This window comes from Cuculus canorus, chromosome 1 (genome assembly GCF_017976375.1).
Source record: "Cuculus canorus isolate bCucCan1 chromosome 1, bCucCan1.pri, whole genome shotgun sequence".
In the NCBI taxonomy this organism is placed as follows: Eukaryota; Metazoa; Chordata; class Aves; order Cuculiformes; family Cuculidae; genus Cuculus; species Cuculus canorus.
In genome coordinates this window covers 179270928-179290579 of record NC_071401.1, presented here as the reverse complement: position 1 = coordinate 179290579, position 19652 = coordinate 179270928, and the positions used below count along the sequence as shown (strand labels likewise).

At 34.9% G+C, this 19652-nt stretch overlaps 1 protein-coding gene across 1 annotated transcript in view; it reads left to right on the top strand.

The window, feature by feature from the left end:
- IMMP2L (inner mitochondrial membrane peptidase subunit 2) overlaps positions 1 to 19652 on the top strand; it is a 446080-nt gene that overhangs the window by 291119 nt on the left and 135309 nt on the right. The window contains exon 4 of the mRNA XM_054088177.1: positions 8965 to 9030. Within this exon, the coding sequence (XP_053944152.1) occupies positions 8965 to 9030 (66 nt within the window). The remainder of the gene's footprint in view (positions 1 to 8964; positions 9031 to 19652) is intronic.

The window sequence follows — 19652 nt, the reverse complement described above, 5'->3', positions numbered from 1 at the left end:
TAATTGCCTGATATTCGGTACTGATTAGTAGCAATCAGGAAGATAATTGCCATCAACCAGCTAACATATCTTGCCATTTTAGAGAGCTGTAAGGAGAAATTTCCAGCGAGGATGGCATTGCTAGTATGTGTATACAAACCCTGGCATGTGTAAGAAGTCAGACTCCAGATGATGTCCTTCCTCATTTACCCTATCATGTATCAAAGAAAGAAAGAACCGGCTCTGGTGAATTAGTGTCAGAAAAATTGAAAGCTTTTTAAAAACAAAGCAATGGATTGATGGGTTAAAAGAAACATAAGACTGGCATAAACATTTTGAGGTTTAGTAAAACTAGAATTAAACTTATTCTAACATGAATCCACTCTGAAAAAAATAATAAAGATACAAAGGTTATAAATAACTTGTTTGAACTCTTGCTCATGGATAGAAAGATGAAAGTAAGGAATGCATCCTCAGAATCTGCAAAAAGTGTTTCTAAAGTTTAATTCATCCTTTCTGCCTTCCTTCTCACTTCTTCTGCCAGTCTCTCCCTTTTCTAGCAATATTCTCAGCAGTGTATCATTTACTTGGAAAAAAAGGTGACAGGGACCTTCTGTGGTAAACTGTCACATGGATTGGGTTTGACAGGCTGGATGGGTCTAGGACTGGCTTTGCTGCTGCCTGACACCGAAGAATTCATTTTGGGAGGAATAACCAGAACAAACTGCAGTGTGGGAAGAGCTGGGAAGCAACTGTGCAGACTGAACGCTGAGCTGTTTGTACAGTTGAGGAAGAGAGGAAAAGCAGATTGGCCTTCAAAAAGAAGGGGAATGCTATCTAAAAAGCTCGTATACTGCATTGTGGGAAGGGAAAAATCATCTGTAAGTATAGATATTTTACTCATTTGTGCTGTACAGTGTTGGTGACACTTCTGATTTATTTCCTCTTCCCTTTCTAATTTTTAAAATATCTTGCAGCTTAGAATCCTAAAAATCTTATGGCAAAACCCAACACAGGACACCATTTTATTCTTGACAAACTCCTCATAGTTCTTTCATGCCTGCTCAAGTGATCAAAGTCTCTTAGAGCAATATCCTCAGTTATTGTGCAGGGTCCCTTCTGCTATCTCTGAAAGCATACAAGTGCTGGATAATGCAATTAATATCAAACGGAGCACAATGCTCAGTGACCTGCTGACATAGAAAATCGGATTTTGAGAAAGAATATCATGTGGAAAAATACTCCCTATTAAATTTCCCTTTGCTGCTCTTTTCCAAATCCTCATAAGCAGGTCATAACTACTATTACTAGAAGGATTTCTGTCACAGTAGCCAGTCCATGGTTAATTCAGCCTGACTTCATCTGCAGAGTGGACACCTGCAGTTAATTGTGGACATTTTTCCCCAGATGCTATTTGAGCTACAAACAGAAGTTGTGAAAAGAACAGAACAACCTAGGTTGGTTTCCTTTCATTGTGAGATTTTTAGCTGTGTCCAATTGTCTTATTACTGTCCTTTTCTTAAAGTGTATCTCATAACTTTTGTAAGTGACATTTTGTAGCTGTTGGTTTAAAATATGTAAGTAACTTTCCCATTTTTTGTTTGCCTAACGATAGTTGCCCATTTTTTTTCTGTATTCTAAAAAATAGTAAGTTTTCAACTACATAAATGAGTTATCTTCAGCATCACACTCTGTTTCTGAAATCTTATTTTATCATATGACTGTACATGTTATAGCGAATTTAATGTTATATGGTCTGGGAATAAGATTTTTTTTTGTGAGCTTACTGAGCACTCAGAGATCTTTAGTAATATGTCCTATGGACAGTTTTCTTAACAGCCATGAATAGAGATGCAAAAAGAATAATAATCTTAGCTAATTCTCTGTCGTTACCTTTTACTGCTACAGATACTTTTAAGGGAGATGAAACAACATTTTTAAGCAGATATTAATTAATAATTTAATATTAAGATGGCTAGACTAAGCTGATGTCTGGCTTCCATTTTAGTCACTGAAGAGGGAGATTCTTCTCCAAAAGGTGACTCATCACACTTTAATTGTCTCTTACCTTCTATGCAGTACGTGCACCATCTTAGAACACTAACTGATTATTTAATTTTGTATGCTTATAAAAGCTGCCACAGAACAGAGGTCTAATCCCGGAATCTAGGAAGACATAGAAGTATACCTTGCAGCATATAAGATTCTTTAAGAAAAAGCATAATTTTAAGAATTTTACTAATAATATATAATGTGCATAGATTAAATAGATTGTTTTTATCTAGTATCCCATGTAGCAACCTGAGAATGATTTTTAAGCATTTTGATTACTTTTTGCAGTTTTCTCTGCCATTCCCTCTAGTGTCTGTTGCAACAGATGTCAGTCATATTTTATTTCCATTACAGAGTAGAATATTTGGGCAGCTATAGTAAAGATGAAATATGGTTCGTACACTACAGCATACTGGTTAATGAAACAGCAAATACATTACTGTTGTTGACTTAAGTATAGAAGCCCAGATATTCCCATTCCTAATTCATGCCAACTTCCTATTTGGTATATCAATAGTTCTGTGTATGTTTCCAAAGTCAAAGGTTAAGGTAGAGAGTTTTTCAAGCCTTTTAGAAAAGGTGAAGATAAGGTGAAATGGCCAGTTAAAACAGCGAATAATTAGTTGAGTCCCACTGTTAACAGGAAGAAGGTCAAGTGCACAGAACTATTGTGATTACACAGTCTGCATTACAAGTGACTGAGTGTTTAACTTCAATGCAGTTAGATTGGAAGGCTGAGAACCAATTAAATGAGACTTTACTTCAAAATAGTAGCTGTGTTTCTGAGTTACTACATTATTCTGATTTTTTTCACAGTGACTTGTGATATAGCTCTGGAGTACCAATTAGTTTTGTTGTGGTAAAATATTTTAATTAGTGTTTCCAATTTTCCTCTTTATTTTTTTTTTAAATTTTATTTTTTCTTGTTTCAGCCTAGCTAGCGATGATTTTTTTAATTAGTAATTTTTAATGGAGATGTATTTGATTTTTTCTCTTTCTTTCTCTTGACTTTGTCTAGTACGTAATTCTAAAAGTTTTTCAGATGCACAGTTTTGATTGCTGGATCCGAAGTGTAGTAGAATGGGTTTAATTTTTGTCATGTAGGAATGATACGTCTAGTTTACAGTGGGGAGAGATCACAGTTATTCACTAACATAGATCCAAAAGATTTTGTGGAAACCTTTCAACTTCTATGAAAAATACTGTAAATCTGCTACTACTGATGCCTCGTCTCACAGCAAGGCTGCAACTATATAGCGTGCTATAGGTATACCATAGAAAGCTCAGTTGCTTTGAGAGAATGCAGATCTTAATTCTCTTCCTTCCAACTCCTTCATTTTAGTGTAGGAGATCTCTGCTAAATAGTCTCTGGTAACAGGAACTACATTGTGGATGGGTAGTTATAACGGAAGCTATTTTTTTTCTGAATGTGTTATAGTTGGGGAGATACTTTTCTGCTCTGTTTGGAAACTCGAGACTAAATCAGAATCTAGAGAGAAGCTATGGAATGGGGGTCCATGAGAACAAGAGAAAGGAACTAGTGTGGATATCCAAGAACTGAAGTTTGATAGAATTATTTACCTGTTGCAATTATTGCATGGCTATATCACAAAGTATATGACTCCTTTACTGAGGCCTCATGCAGGCGATGAATTCAGATTGTTACCTTTGTTTAGAGAATACTCAAAATTCACCATGAAATGTCAAGGAAGCATTGTTTTAAGATATATGCAAACAGTTTAAAATTTAATAAAAATAAAATACTACCTTTCTGACAGGGTGTGCTTGCAATCTGTAATTATTATAAAATAATTTTCATTTTTTAAAAAATACATTTTCAGCATTGAATGATTTTGCTTTTTAACAGAGGTTTGACTAAGAAATGCTGATGTAACGTGGAGTTAAATTAAGAATTACAGGATGTTACTAGAAGTACAGTTTTCCTCATATCTTTAATTATATCTTTGCACATATTTTCCACTGAAGCTGCTGAGCAAATTGTGCATTACTGGAGCTTATGCCTAACCAGTTGGTGCAACTGCTGTCTTGAAGTACTTATTTTCTAAATTATGGGTGAAAAATTGTGAATGTTCAAAATTATTACTTAAACCAGTATTTATTAGGACTGGGGTCTACTTCATCAATTTTAACCTAGAGGGAATCCGGGAGTAATTGAAGAATATGTTCTGTTGCTGTCATTATCTGCTAACGTTCTCAAAATTACATATGATTTCTGCATAATATTTCTGTTTGAAAAAAATATCTAAAGTTATAACACTGTTTAAGGTCAAAACTGGTTCAAATGTCGCTTCTGACAGGCAAGAATGGACTAAAAAGTTTTTGTAGCATGCAATACTACTTGGAAAATACCTCTTTAGCAGTTGAAGGGGAAGAAAGACAAAGAGGAAAATGCAAGTGACGTGAAGACAGTATTTAAAACAAAGAGAAAGGCCGTGGAAACATCTTATCTGAGCAAAATGATCATATGGTTGATTTCTCATTCTGTCAGTAGAAGCTAAAATATGGTTCAGTTTGGAAAAGTTTTTTTTTCAGTTTTATCAACAAAATTACAAAACAACTATACAAATATAATTTTGACGAAGGCCGTAAGATAGCATATCTGGTTTCTATCTTTTTACTACCCTATAATATCATGATCTAGAAACTTGTCTTTTATGGAAGTAATGTGGGCCACATTAGGGAGATTATAAAATGTTCAACTATGAAGTTGTAGATATGGTTGGAGAAACATCTGTGAATAGTTATATGTCCAGTAGGTTGCTTTGTGATCCAAAGCTAGGTGCCGGTTTTGTCAACTGTCATCCTAATTACTGGATAACTTTGCAAGCAGTACAGAGATAGACAGGGCAGTAAATAATAAGGCAGTTGTGTCATTATAGCATGACTGGAATCACATGATTACTGTCCAAAACACACTTTATAGCATGTGAAGTTCAAGCAGTAATCAAAACTTTACTGGTTAACAGTTTTAGCAAGCAGTTTACTTAGAGAAGGGTTTAGAAGTCACTTTTCATATCCTGTTTGCATTGGCTCCAGGATGAAAAGGATGAGCTTTTTTGCCTAAATATACAAAATAAATGGAATATTAAGAAGTACGAAAGAGATTTTGCATTGAGCCAGCATAATAAATCCAGATTATTCTACGCAATTTATTGTTGAGCACACTAATAATGGAATAGTTGTCTCATATCTGAGTGCCAAGTAGAAAATGGAAGTGTTGGAGGAAGTTTGAAGTATGGTCATAAAATTGGTCCTGGAATTAGAAGACTAACTGTCTGTTAAAAAGTTTAAGGAATTCTAGCTGATGAATCCAGGTGAAATTTAAGAAGTGTTGTGCCTAAATATTTCTGCATGAAGAACAGATAAGATGTTTTTCTGCCTTGGAGGAGAGGGCATGAAATTGAAATTGAAGTTGGATAAATTAAATTTTGAATGCAGATAATATTTCCTAATAACAAGGATAATTAATCTTTGGAGTAATTTCTCTGGATGTTAGTCGCATTGTCACTCAGAATGTTTGAGACGTGATATCATAACCTTCAGTAAGAATTCTTTGTAATATAATTAGGAACTACTCAAAAAGACAGAAAAGAAAAAAAGAAATTAATCTATGGGCTACAGCGGTTAATTAAGGTGATTGGCATAGGCTCTTCCAGCATCAGAGCCCGCATCCCAGACTAAATATGTCGTTTCTTAAGGTATCAACATCATGAGTCCTCATTATTTGAATAAGACTGAAGACTGTGTATAGTTAGAAGTGAAAAATAATTTATGTTATAAGGCAATTTTGGTGGTTATCTGGTCCTACCAACCACTCAGGATGGTTCAACTCCAAAGCTGGATCGGGCTGCTCAGAGCCTTGCGCAGTCAAGCTCCGAATACCTATGTGATTCACAGCATCTTTGGGCAACCTGTACCACTGCTTAAACACATACAGTGTGAAAAAAATTCTAGTATTCAACTGGAATTTCTCTTGCTGCAACTCATGCTATTTTCTTACCTCCTGGTGTGTACCTCCCTGAAAAGTCTAAATTCCTAATCATTGGTTAGATAGATGACAGTTCTTTTCCAGTTGTCAATTTTTCTTGTACAGATGCGTCCCAACTGAACACAGATATTGGACCTGGTTACTGGATACATTTAATGCAGCAATTCTATATAGTAGAATTCTCTAGTGGAACGACAGCAAAAAAGAACAAGTGGACTCAATTTTTTTTCCTCCACTATTATATTGTATGTTATTTTCCAAAATACAGAAAATTGTCTCAGAACTTGTGAGGTAATTAGTTAAATATTATATTTATTATAAGATTCGTTATCTGCATAAAGAAAGATGGAATTCACATGGAATTTAGACTGGGAAAAAAGTGAAACAATTAAAATTAAAATTAAAAATGTTTTGATTTAGAAAATATGTGCATCTATTAAATAAACTTCCATTCTTATATGACATTTAGAGTTGGCTATGTTAGATCTGCTTTATTGTAGCTATAATATTGGGAGGGATGAAAGAATGGATATTGCTAGACAGTTCCTACTGTACAGAATCTGAGCATCGACTACTATACCGGCAACAGGAATGTCCTTCATTGTTGGCCAAGGGCACAAAACTCTTTTGAGTGTCAACATCTTTTTCCAGTGTATGATCCAGCCATGTAAAACTCCCTATTTATCTTATTAAATGAGATGAGAAAATAATTGCTCCTCCTCCAATCATGTTTGAAAAGTAAAGCTACCAAAACTGTACTTGAAGTTCCAAATTCTGTAGTTATATTACTGTGATTTCTATTTCCTTTGTTTTGAATTACTCCAGTTTTCAAAGATTATTGGTGTTACCTCACCCAGATATCAGTGGCAGGGAAGTACTGAACAGTAACTAGTTACAATACTGGGGCTTTTTTTCTCCTTCATTGTTTAATTTGTTCTACTCCTGCTGCAAAATTTCTAAGACAGAAATTGCCTGTATCTGCATGTTTTTCTGATTTCCATAATCAATGAAATCCCAGTGTTGCACAAACACCTTTCAGGAAGGCATCAATAACCTTCATGTCAGGATGAGCCTCTCTTACCTCCTGTTCTTGAACAAAACATCCTGCTTGTCTCTTGAAATTCTGTGCTCTAAAAGTGACCATATTATTGGCCACTTTAAGCCTGCTCTTCCCTCTCTTACCAGTCCTTTGCCATTTTCATAGTTATAATTAGAACAATAATATAAAGTTTATTTGTAAACTATTTTGACTTCAAATATTAAAACTATTCCTGATTTATAATAACTATCTACAAGGAATTCCTTGAAGTCTATCTGATAAATTATGTGCTTTTGTTAAATATATCACTACTGGCATAAAAACTAACCGCTCTTAGAACAAATAGTCGTATCTCAGGTTCAGAGTTATGTTTATTCAAAGTCATTACAATATTTTGCACAAGGAAAGCAAATTAAGGAAGAGGTCAGTAATAACATTACAATATATACATACTAATCAATTTAAAAAGCTTACATGGGGAATTTCAAAGAAACTTTGAAAGTAAGGTGTTAAACCAGAACAGAGTTTTGAAAGAGCAAACTTTTTTTTTATTTAGTCTTTAAGAAATACACAGTTCATCCCATACATTATGTATGATTATTTCCTTTACCTAAATTCTAAATAAAACCATTACAATTTGAGCCTAAATGAATTAAAATTTAAATAAAGTAATAGTAAAGTAATTTTTCTTTTTAAATTTTGGAACTGAAAGTGAACTGCACGTGCCTTTATCCAGGCAGCAGTGTGGACAAATACTTTATCCAGATTTGTCTCATTTTTATTTTGTAAGGAAATGTATTCTTATTAATCTACCAGTTGACCAGAGATGACCTCAAAGGTACTACTCTGTTGTGAGAATAGTATGGCCAGTGTTTTTAGGCGTGAAAACTGTAATATAAAGCTCTTGTGACTGCATGTCTAGTAGGCTGTACTTGGAGTCTAATATACAGAACCTAAGCATCAGCAAAAAGTCAAAATCATTTGTTCTTTCACTGACTTTCCAACATACAAGCAGCAGATAAAAATAATTTTTTAAATAAGATGAAAACGTTATACTGAATTTGCATAGTTAAATAATTAAAAGTGAAGAATGAAAAAAAAAGGCAAAGTATATAGGAATGAAAGAAATTTTACGGTGTACATATGTCTACACTAACCTGTCAAAAGTATGCTAGACTAACACTTCTAATAGTACTATCTTATTAATATGCATCCAGGAAGTTGGAGTATTCAGGCTGGGCATGTAAGTTCAGTGTTGCTTTCTCATAATGCTATGCAATGCATGATCAGAATCCATTCAATGAAACATGCTTATAGGAAAATGAAATAAAAACATGGTATTGCATTAAGAAGCTTTGACTAAAGCTGAAACTTTCAGAAAATTTTACAACTTTTCTAAAACTTCCACAATTCTCTAGGCAAGGTTTACCGAAATTAGTGATAGATCTTAATATAACATAGAGAGACTATTTTTCCTCCAAAGTGAGTAAATCACATGAATGTTTAAACACTATATGATGTTAAAGTTTGATGGGGAGTTCAGGTTTTAATACCTTAATCTGTTTGCAAAGGTACCCTCTTCATTGATAGTGGGATATTCTAATTTGAATGTTGGGAATTGTATAAAAGGTACATTGGCTATTCTGGTAAGCATATGACCTTGTAAGCAGGTCATATTTCAGCATCTGCTTTTCAGTGATGATTTGTAATGAGAATGATTAAAGTAGCTCCACGTCAGGGTGGAACATCGTGATTGATGCTATATGGAGGAGAACATGGAATCTTCTAATGACTTTAATAGTGTTTATTTCTTTGTGGAATTTCTTTTCATTTTCTTAAAACAACGGGAACATTACTGATTGTGTAACCTTATCCCTTCTCTCAGGTCTCCTAGAAACCCGGAACAGAAGATCATTAAACGAGTGATTGCTCTTGAAGGAGACATTATCAAGTAAGTATTTTAAGCCTTACTTTCTGAGTCTTTATAGGAATAGCGTGGCTTTTCAGTGGATTTTAAATCAGTATCCTAGACAACGAGAACTTTCTACTATTTTCTTTCTATCTGTTCTTAACAAGGTTGTCAGTATTGTACCTGTCTCCTTTTTAATGAGAGGAGAGATGCTACACAAAACTGCTCACTCTCTCATGAAATGTACATGGGTGCAAATAATGCTTGTTTCTTAAAATATCTCTGTCACATATCAAGGCAGGTAATTGTACAGCATTTTTGCAACAAGATATTAGGGCTGTCATTTTTCATTTAGAAAGTCCAGGTGCTGTTTCATATTGTGGTTGGCAAATAAAAAAGGATTTTTTGGGGATTGGAGGTGTGAGAATTGTTTGTTTGGGTTTTTTTTTTCAGATATTTGGTGGTTTTAACATTTATTTTTTATTATTTTTTGAGACAAAGAATCCTTATGTGTGACTGTCTTCACTGCAGTGTATGGGAATCTGCAGAGAACATGGTGGAACTTAGTTGGCGTAAATTATTCTGTCAGAAAAAAATTGTGGAAAGAGTAGACTCTAGAGTGCTTCAAGACTGCATTTAGTCTGACAGATAGACCTTCCTACTGGGACTGGTTGGAAATAAATTACTAGTAAATGTAAATCAGACGTTTTTGTGGGAACAGTATTATTTTGGTGAAAATGCTTGTTTGTAAGGGTTTGGGTTTTTCCTTTTTTCCCAGGTACAGAATAGAATTGGCATAGATCTGGGAGGGTAAATCCCTTGTTTCCCACACTAAGATATGAATGACCCTGGGAGCTCTCAGACAGTATGGCAGACTGAGACTCAATTCATGTAGATAATGATTCTTGCTCTTGTGTAGTGAATACTTAAGAAGTGCTTGGCAGCTGCAATGCAAATCAAGGATTTGAGAGTGGTCTCAATGAGCCCTAGTTAATAGCAGCACTGGGCTTTTGAGAATGTCTGTCTGGATTTTTTGTCATTTTTTTTCTCTTGCAGTTGATATGATTTTGATTCATTGAAAAATTCCATATCATCTCTGAGAAATGCAAATAAATTCTGACATTTCTTTTGAAGAAAAATACTGAAATAACAGACAGTATGAAGACAATTTTATGTCCAAAAACCTATGGACATCTACAGCTAAAACTAGTTAACACTTTAAAGAACTTGAACTATAGGAGCAGTGTGGGCTACTGGGTGATACCTTTTACAGATCTATGTCCTTAAGAGGGTACCTATTCTTTGATGTAGTTGATATTAGTGCTGTAATTCATAGTTTTCATGACTCAGTATTCCTCATTCATTCCTACAGCAGTGTCAAAAAGAGATAAGGCAACTACAAGCGTTCCTCTTCACTGTTCTATGATATCAACATATTTGTCTGAATTTTTCAAACTGAATGTAGTTTTTGATAATGCAAAAGACATTTAATAAATTAATTTCCAGCTGTAGTAAACTAATTATGCTGTATATTCAAATGCCTTAAGACTGAGCTTCTCATTAACTTCTGTGGATGTTCTTGGCCAGATGGACAAAGGTGTGGGGAATAATAGCTATGAGAGTCTGTGCAGAATACTGATGAGCCTGTAGTTTTATGAATCAGAAGACTGAACAATGATCCTCACATGTCTTTGGTAAAACAGCTTAGGTTAATTTATTGATTGAAATATTAATCTTAGTAATTCAGATGTACCTTTTTTTTATTTTATTTGAACACATGAAAATTGTTGCAGAGCCTTTTGCTTTAACTGTAGAAGCTGATTTTCAGGCAAATAATAAATTATTGACTATTGTAACTGGTTAAGTTTTTATAACATATTACTGTCTCTTAATTCTGTATGTATAGGAAATGTAAGTAATCCTTGCCACTTCTGGTAACAAAAGGGTAAAGCAAAAGCTTAGAAAATAATATAAAACAGCAAAACTGGCAAGATTTTTCTAAAGTATATGTTATTTGTGAAACAAAACTGCAAGAGGGCGTGTGACTAGGATATTTGTGACGGAAACAGGCAACTGGTAATTGAAAGCATGTATAGAAAACATAAATAGAAGGTTTTAACTCCTATTTGATGTCTGAAGATGCTCTTTATTACAAACCAAAAAGAACTGGTTTTGTTATCCTAAGATTTTATGTCTCTATATTTTATATATTAAATTATTCCTAGTCTGCACATAGCGGTGCTCTGACTGAAACTGAAAGTAATGGGGATCATGCACAAAAACGTATCTGAAAGTATGAGGCTCTACCCTATTGTTCTGACCCTTTTTTTTTTGTATGGATGAAGTGTGATGCAAAGCTTATGTATACTGACCTTAGAGGAACATTTACACTTCCTCATTCCTGATATCAAGCCTTTTGCTGCTATGTTGACCAAACAGAATTCATTCTTACTAAGAAAACATCCAACCTCACTGCAAAGCAGTTGTTTCAGTTCTAGGCTACAGAAATGTGAGAATCATCAGTTAGATGTGGTGATTTTCTAGCTCTTATTGGGCTGTTTGTGAGTACAAAGGTTTTGCAGAGAGGTGGTGGTTGTACGAAGAGTTGTGTTGTGTTGGACATTTTATCTGGCAGGTCAGTGCAGTATACAAAGTCTGTCTGTTGCTTTGCAAATTTTGCTTTGTGTTAGGTGACAGAATGAATTCATACATACTTTTAATGGGGAGTCTTCCAATCTTCCAATGTGAAGAAAAGATTGCAAATAATTAGGAGTCAGAAGGTATTTTCATTTTGCGCTCCATGAGACAAGTGATAGACATTATGGTCTATGAGTCTGTATTTCTGCTTTCATAGATGAATGAGTTACCTTTATTTGATCTATTTGGTGCATGACTAGGGATGATTTGTCACAACAATGCTGTGTTTTGTCGTGTTATCAATTAAAATAAGTTAGTTAGCATTTTAATTTTTGTTAATTACTGAAAGTAATGAAAGATCAAACAGACAGAGGTGTTAGTACCATAGGAAAATTTCCTTATATTTTGACTTCAGTTCAGGTGTTATGACTCCACAGCAGAAAACCCTCTGTTTTTCAATTCCTCATTTCTAAAAACACTGAACAAGAGAAAAAATGTGACATTTTGAAAACGCTAATGGCTGACTTCTGGTGGTTTTTTTGTAAAGGAATGTAGGTAAGAGATCTATAATAGGCCTATTTTGACCTTTCATTTTATATTTTTCAGTAGTCAGTCATTATGGACTACCCAGTACTTCACCATTTCAAATATGCTTTGAGGGGTTGAAAAATGCTACAAACATTCTGAAGAAAAAAATCTGGCATTTCAACTTTCTATTCTTGTTTCAAGTCTAGGTGGACTTGAAGTGAAGTCCAGATGAAGTGAGTTTAGTAGTATCTCGTAAATCCCCAAAGCGTGTAGTACATGCCACAAACCTATGACAGATAATTTAATTTTGATTGATAAGCTAGTAGAACTTCCTCATCAAGATAATTTAAAGAATAGACAGAAAATCACCATTTAGTCCTCAAGAATGAATCTGTAGGTCAGCTCGTAAGTGTGTTCTGTAACTTGCTGAACTAATTTGTTTTCCTTCTGTCTGTTACAGTTGCACAGGTCTGCAGGAGCTTAGTGTGTCAGTTCTGTTTCCATCAGTTAATCGTTTGCTTCATAATACTGTACCTGATTTAAGAATGATTGTGAGCCCCTAGGAAGAGCAGTTTTAAAAAGTATTGTCCAGGGATATTATTAGGCTAGTTAGGAGTCAGCGTTCTGAGAACCAAATGGTTCAGGAAAATGATGCTGCATTTAAGTGTTGCAACTTGCAAAACTGCTCTGAAGATGTGAATAAAGAAATATCCCTCGTATGATAATCCAGAGATAGATCATTGTATTATTAGGCTGTAAGTCTAAACTAAGCTAAGCTTCAGTAACTTTTTAATTTTAATAAAAGATCCAGTATTAAATTGCAGAAAAAGGTACAAATATGTGATCTTTTGTTTTCATAAAATACAATGTAAAATAATTTTTCACAAAGGCAAAAAATATGAAAATGCAAAAAAAATGAAAAGACATAGTTTTCCAGGGTATTTTTTTTACTTTTTTCCCCCTACGTTGGAAAGTGTTTGTGAATATTATATTATAACAATATTTACTCATTGCCTCGTGCAGTAAGGTCTTAATTCCTTTTGTATCTATAACATTTTAAAAGCATATTTTCTTCTTAATAGTACATGTAGAAGCAGGAAGACTGCCAAAAGATCATGTGTATCATCAATACTATTGCTATGATATTTCAGGTGTTTTCACTTGTCAGAATTCACTGAAAACAGTGGAGTTACATTGTAGACCCAGTGTGACCTCTGTAACTCCTAATATTAAAGGAAAAAAGAAAACATAATATGATTCTCTGAGATTGCAGAAATTGCAGTGTTAACTTAAAGAAAAAAAAGAAACAACGTATCCTATTACCTCTGAAGTGAGGAGGTTTGATTTGGACAACACTAAAGGACAGTAAGAGACCATCAATAACAGTGGTTTTCACAGAGTTACTGTTCAGACTAAACCCAAAAGAACTGACAATTGAGCATGCAATTGCAATTGCAGCATGTACTAAACTACTCTGTTAGTGTGCATCTAAACCAAGACACAAATGAGAGCTGCATCTACAGAGAGGAAAAAGTTGGTTTTTTATTATTTCTTATTTGGTTTTTTTTTTTTTTTTGTTTAATTAGAGAAGCAACACTCTAAAACACAAAAAGCGGCATGTCTTTTAAGATGGCATATCTGTGAACACTGTGCATAACGAGTCTCAGTAGTGTTCAAAGACTATTTTAATCTGCCAAGGTAATAAACATTGGGAAAATTTTTAAATGTAGGCACCTTTGAGGAATGTTTCTCATAGCTTTCAATAAATTGCTGTAGTTATGTAGCCCAAGGTTATTGTGAGGTATAGTCCAATATATGCAGGAAGTGCATTTGCAGACACTTATTACTAGCATTAGCTGTAGGTGTGTAAAGAGCTGTTCTGTCTTGTGCTGGTACATATTATTGAATTAAGAGAAAAGAAGCAGAGAAGCACTTTATATCTTTATCGCTGAAAACTACAAGGATGAAGAACAGAAATTTGGGAGAGGAGTTGGGAAAATTACTGATGAAGTATCGTGGACTGTCCAGGCTGTGCTGACACTAGCACCTGTGAGAGTGTAACTTTTGCTGCTTTATCCCACCATTAGTAAATTCTAAATTTCTCTGCAGTGCAAGTACTCAGAAGGGTTCACTTATGACTGGCTTCCATGTGCTGGACATTGAGTAGAGACCAATATAAGAACTGATAATACTACTAATAGGCAGGTCTTTATTTTCTATGACTTTGTTTTCTAGGATGTTGAGGCATTTTGGTAGGTTTTAAACACAAACTTTATGAACAGAGCTGTAATACATACAAATGCTGTTTTAGTAAAAGAAAAATACAGTTATGTTATAGACCATACATGGACTTCTGTGTCCAGTTTTCAGCAAGAAAGACATCGATAGTCTGGAACAAGTTCAGCAGAGGGGCCCATGCCCTCAAGCTGGTGAGGGGCTACAGCACTTGCCCTTTCAGGAGAGACAGGGGAAATGGGACTCTTTACGAATGAAGTTAAGGAATCTTTGAGGTCACTTAACAGCAGCCCCCAGTACCTGTGGGGAGGTTAGCAAGAAGGTAGAGGCAGGCATAGTGGTGCAGTGGGAATAACTTTAAACAAAAGATGTTCAGACTGGATAGAAGAATTTTCTCTGTGAGGAAAGTTAAGCTATGGGGTGGTTGTCAGAGAAGCTGGGATCTCCATCCTTAGAGTTGTTCAAGACCTGACTGGATAAAAGCCTCACTTAATCACACAGAATTATTTAAACTAGAAAAGACCTGTAAAATCATCAAGTCCAGCTGTAAATCTAGCACTGCCAAGTCCACCATGTCCCTAAGCACCACATCTACACGTCTTTTAAATACCTCCAGGAAAGATAGCTTAGCCTCTAGTGTTGCATGGGCTTGTTTTGGCCCAAGTACAGGACCTAACACTTGGTCTTGTTGAACTTCGTGAAATCTGCCTTAGCCCATCAATCCAGACTGTCCAAATCCCTCTGTGGAGACTTGCTTCCCTCAAGAAGATCAACACTCCTGCCCATCTTAGTGTCATCTGCAAACTGACTGAGGGTGCACTCAGTCAGTTTAATAAAGATATTAAATAGAACAATTCCAACAGTGCTTGTGACCAGCTGCCAGCTGGATTTAACTCCATTCGCCACAACTCTTTGGGCCTGGCCATCCACCCAGTTTTTCACTCAGCAAAGAGTATGCCTGTACAAGCCATGAGCAGCCACGTTTTTCAGGAAAATGCTGTTGGAAATGGTGTAGGTAAATGTTGTAAGGTCTAGGTAAACAACAAGCACAGGCTTTCCCTCAACTACTTAGTGAATCACCTTGTCATAGAAGATCAGGTTAGTGTCATGTAGCTAACCTTGGTTTGTGCAGGAGTTTGGATACAGACCTCCTGAGGGCCCTTTGTCCTTGAACTATGCTATAATTCTATTCTAGGATACTAATTCTCAAATGCATTATGCCACATTTAGAGGAGTTTGGTCTTTGTTAGAAGCTTAAATAATTGCAGTGTATTAATCTCATTTTAGAAAGTCTTTTGTAGGCATTTTTCTTTAAAGAAACACATTTGATTTCTGTTTTACTTAAAGCTGGTTTGCCGTCAAGACATCAGACAGAAAAGACATGCTTACAAGTATAACCATTTCAATAGGAAGCTCAATATGTTGTCATTATGAAGGTCTTTAAAAGTGAGAAGCAAGTGAATAAAACACACTAACATTTGAAAAATCTAGTAGTTAATAAAATGCTTTCATGTATTTAAATTTTCACAAATTATGTCCTTTTTACTTTCTAAGCTACAGATTCAAATGTCCATGGTGGTCTGAAATTTGCACTGAAATCCATACATAGGAATCAGAAGAAAGGATGTATTTAATAAAAATAGTCTTTGTCCTGAGCAGTTTTGGACTTGATCTTGCCAATATTTAAATGGCTGCTTAAGTAGTTTCTGCATTGAAGTAAAGCTCTGTGTTGACTCCAATGCTCATCTATATGTCTTACATTAAAAGCTCAGTACGACAAGAACAAAGATGGGAGTAGGAGGAAGGAAATAGTATTAAACCCATTTTATAGAAGAAGAAGTCAGGATGAAAGATGGTGTCGTAGGCTTATGTTTTTATAAGAAGTGTGTGGAACAGACACTGGGTTCCTCATCTCAGAAAATGGACAGTAAGTTCATGTGTTTTTCAGCAGCAGATTTTTCTAGATGTACTGAAGGGCAAACAAGGTTCAGAACCCAACAAATCTGAGCACTTTCCTCCTGTAAATAGGAAGGATAGTTTATGTTAACTTGAGCTGTTTCGAGGATCAGGGATATTGTTATGCTTGCAAAATGAAGGAAAACATGTTGAAACGAAAGAGCCAAATCTGAATAATGTAAATAAATCTTGCTGGTTATTTCATTTCTCAATGGTGCAAAAGTCCTCCTTCTATCTTACTTGAATATATTTAGTGTTGCGCTAAAATGGTGCAGTAAAATGGTGAGATTTGTATCCACCTACCAATAATGAGTAGAAAACTATGTTGTGAACTAGTTGCAGCCTGGGGTTGTTTCATTATCTGCACCAAATGATGACTATTCTCTCTCTCTCTCTTTTTTTTTTTTTTTTTTTTTTGCTGAATTCCTTTGTCTCTTTTGAATGAATGATGAATTAAGCAGATGTTCTGTTCATTTCAGTACAAGTAACAGTCAGGTAACTGCAAGTGACTGAGTTGGTGGTTTTTAAAAGTCTTATTTTTCTCTGCTCCCTTTCCATTTCTAAATACACACACACTCCCTCCCTCCTTCCCTCCCTCCCTCTTCCTTCCTGTGTTCCATAGCCCACAGGTAGAAATACTGATCCTCTATATAATTCCTTTAAGTTGACTGTGTGCATGATACTACTCCACTCTAATGAAGAAGATTAATTTCCATCTGCACTCATGTAAAGGGAAACAACAGCAGTCACATCACTTTTGTTACTGCATATGAAAAAAGGCATAGCTCGTCTCCAAAGTGTGCTTCCTGAATACTCATCTTTCCAATGCTTTCACCTGGGTTCCCTTTTGAAATTGCTGAAGGCAGCTTAAATTAACTCCATGTACTTGGCTTTGTAATGAGCTGACAGGGCCACCTGTCTGCATGCCAACTCCAGTTGAAGCACAGTAACTTCTTAAAATGCACCAACACTGTCATTCGTGATCATCTGAATACACTCTCATAGGATGAGAGCCTCAGCTGGTATGAACCATCTCAGTTCTTTAATGTTAAGGGAAATAGGCCAGTTTAGTCTGCATATAAATCTGGTTATAACACTTTTTGGGATAAGTACATATGTAAGGAATACAAAAAAATGTCACCTTTTTGAAGATTGATAGTCGATTTTATACATTTCATATTTTCCTGTTGAGTGGAGTAATGGATACAAAATTCTGCACAGAATGAACTGATGATGCTTTGTGTATCCTTTTTTTTTTGTTTAGAAAAATAGCGTAAAGTTTCCTATTCGCTTGCTTGTTTTCTTCCTGGGATTTACAGCCCGACAAAGTTCTTCAGTACCAGTGTGTATTTTATAGCACTGTTTGTCAGCCATGTGCAATAACTGCCCATGTTTTAATTTGAAAATTTTTAAATTATTGTGTTTGCTATTATGTACAGCTTGCAAATATATGTTGGCAGAAATATTAATTGTAAATTGTTCATTTAAAAAGATTGCCTCCATAGTTTTGCACTGCAAACTGATCTTGAAATGAGGGTCTGATAGTTCACAGCAGCAGAACTAATAAGGTTTTGAAATTGATCACCCCAGTGGTTATGAGATTCAAATGAGAACAGGAGTGAAAATGACTATTATCTTTTTTCATTATTATAGAACTGACTATTGTTGACATTGTGCTTCTGTGAAGTAAATTGTGTGATGAAACTGTAGTATATTTGGGGTATAATGGGTAACAAGTCATTAAGCAGGGTGTCCAGCATCTGTGCACAGGGAAGCCAAAAATATTTTCTTTACTGCAGTCTGTTGTCAGTGATTGCACAAATAATTTCTGCTTGCTGACCATTATGCCACAAGCTTTTTAATATGCAGCCAGCAATATATTATGATAAAGTGTATGTCATGTTTTTCTAGAATTTCAGATATATTGTGGCTATTGTTTCTAATGACTAGATTTCAATTTTGTATATGTAGCAAAAATAAATTAGTATTTTATCATTTATTATAGCATGAAGGGTAGCAAGTGATAAATGCTGGAAAAGGCTGTGATAGAATTGCTGTAATTGAAAACCAAAGCATAGTGCCCTACTAGTAGAGGTGGGAGTCTAATAAGTGATGGACCTCTAAAAGAGATAGAATAGAATAATGGATGAGGAAATCAATGAACAGATTAGAAATAGGTACATACCTAAAAAAGAAAGGTGACCTTTAATGGATTTCAGGGGACTGACTTGGTGATTGGCTTAATTAATCAAAGTCCCACTGCTAGTGCAACTTTCTGTGCAAAAACCCCAAAATTGCCTACATGCAGTATAGTGGAAATTGATGGCTTGTATAATTAAAAGCTGTAGTATCATGTGTCTATTCAGAAATATGTCTTGTCGTATTTCCGATATAGTAAATGTAGGTATGATCATATTTAAAAGCAGGCTTTAGATTTCCAGCAATAAAAGTCATTCTACTGTTTCTAAAGCTATGCAGTAGTCAACACTTTAATTAAACAGGTTTTCAAGAATGGGAAATAGATACTAAGTTCGTAAACCAGACAGATATGCTTTGCAAATGAAGAAGAAAGCTAATTAAGCCAAGCATAGCATCATAATATTAATTTTTAGAAACACTTCAAGCATATTTGTAGTAAATCTTGCCACAGCTATTGTGTATTTCCTAATGAGTTATTCTAGAGTTTAGGTTCAGCATCTGTGCTGCCAAACACACTATAGCCAGGTAAAAAATTGTATCCTTAGGCATTATACTAATTTTATTTCAGCACAATAGACTTTTTGGGCCTAGCGTATAAAAAGAAAAGAGAAAAAATAACTTAAGGAATTTTTAAGTACCAGAATATTTTTCGTTCCTATAAGAGGTTAATATGGAGCACTTGCTGGTCTCTATCAAGAGCTCTCTCACATGAAACAGAATGGAGATCAATTTTGTCATATGCATGGAAGGCTGTTAAGGGAGTTAGTGAACTGCTACATTTCCTTCCATATGAAGACAAAATTAGTCTATATTTTTTTTACATTGTCTGAAATAGATAGTTATGTTGAAAGCACTTTCTGATGTTTGGCTGCAGCGTTTGTTTGCACCTCTATGTTTTCTCAAACTGTTTATCTAAAACATCTTGAACATTTTCAGTTATTTGAGAAATGTGACAAATCTGTTAGGATGTTGCTTCTTTGGTTGAGTTTCTGTATTTCTCCAAAGAAAGCTTTAGTTTCCTGACAGGTTAGTGAGAGATTACTAATCTTTTTTTTTTCCTCTACTGGGAAATACTGTTGATATTTGAACAGGTTTAGTTAGATTAGCTT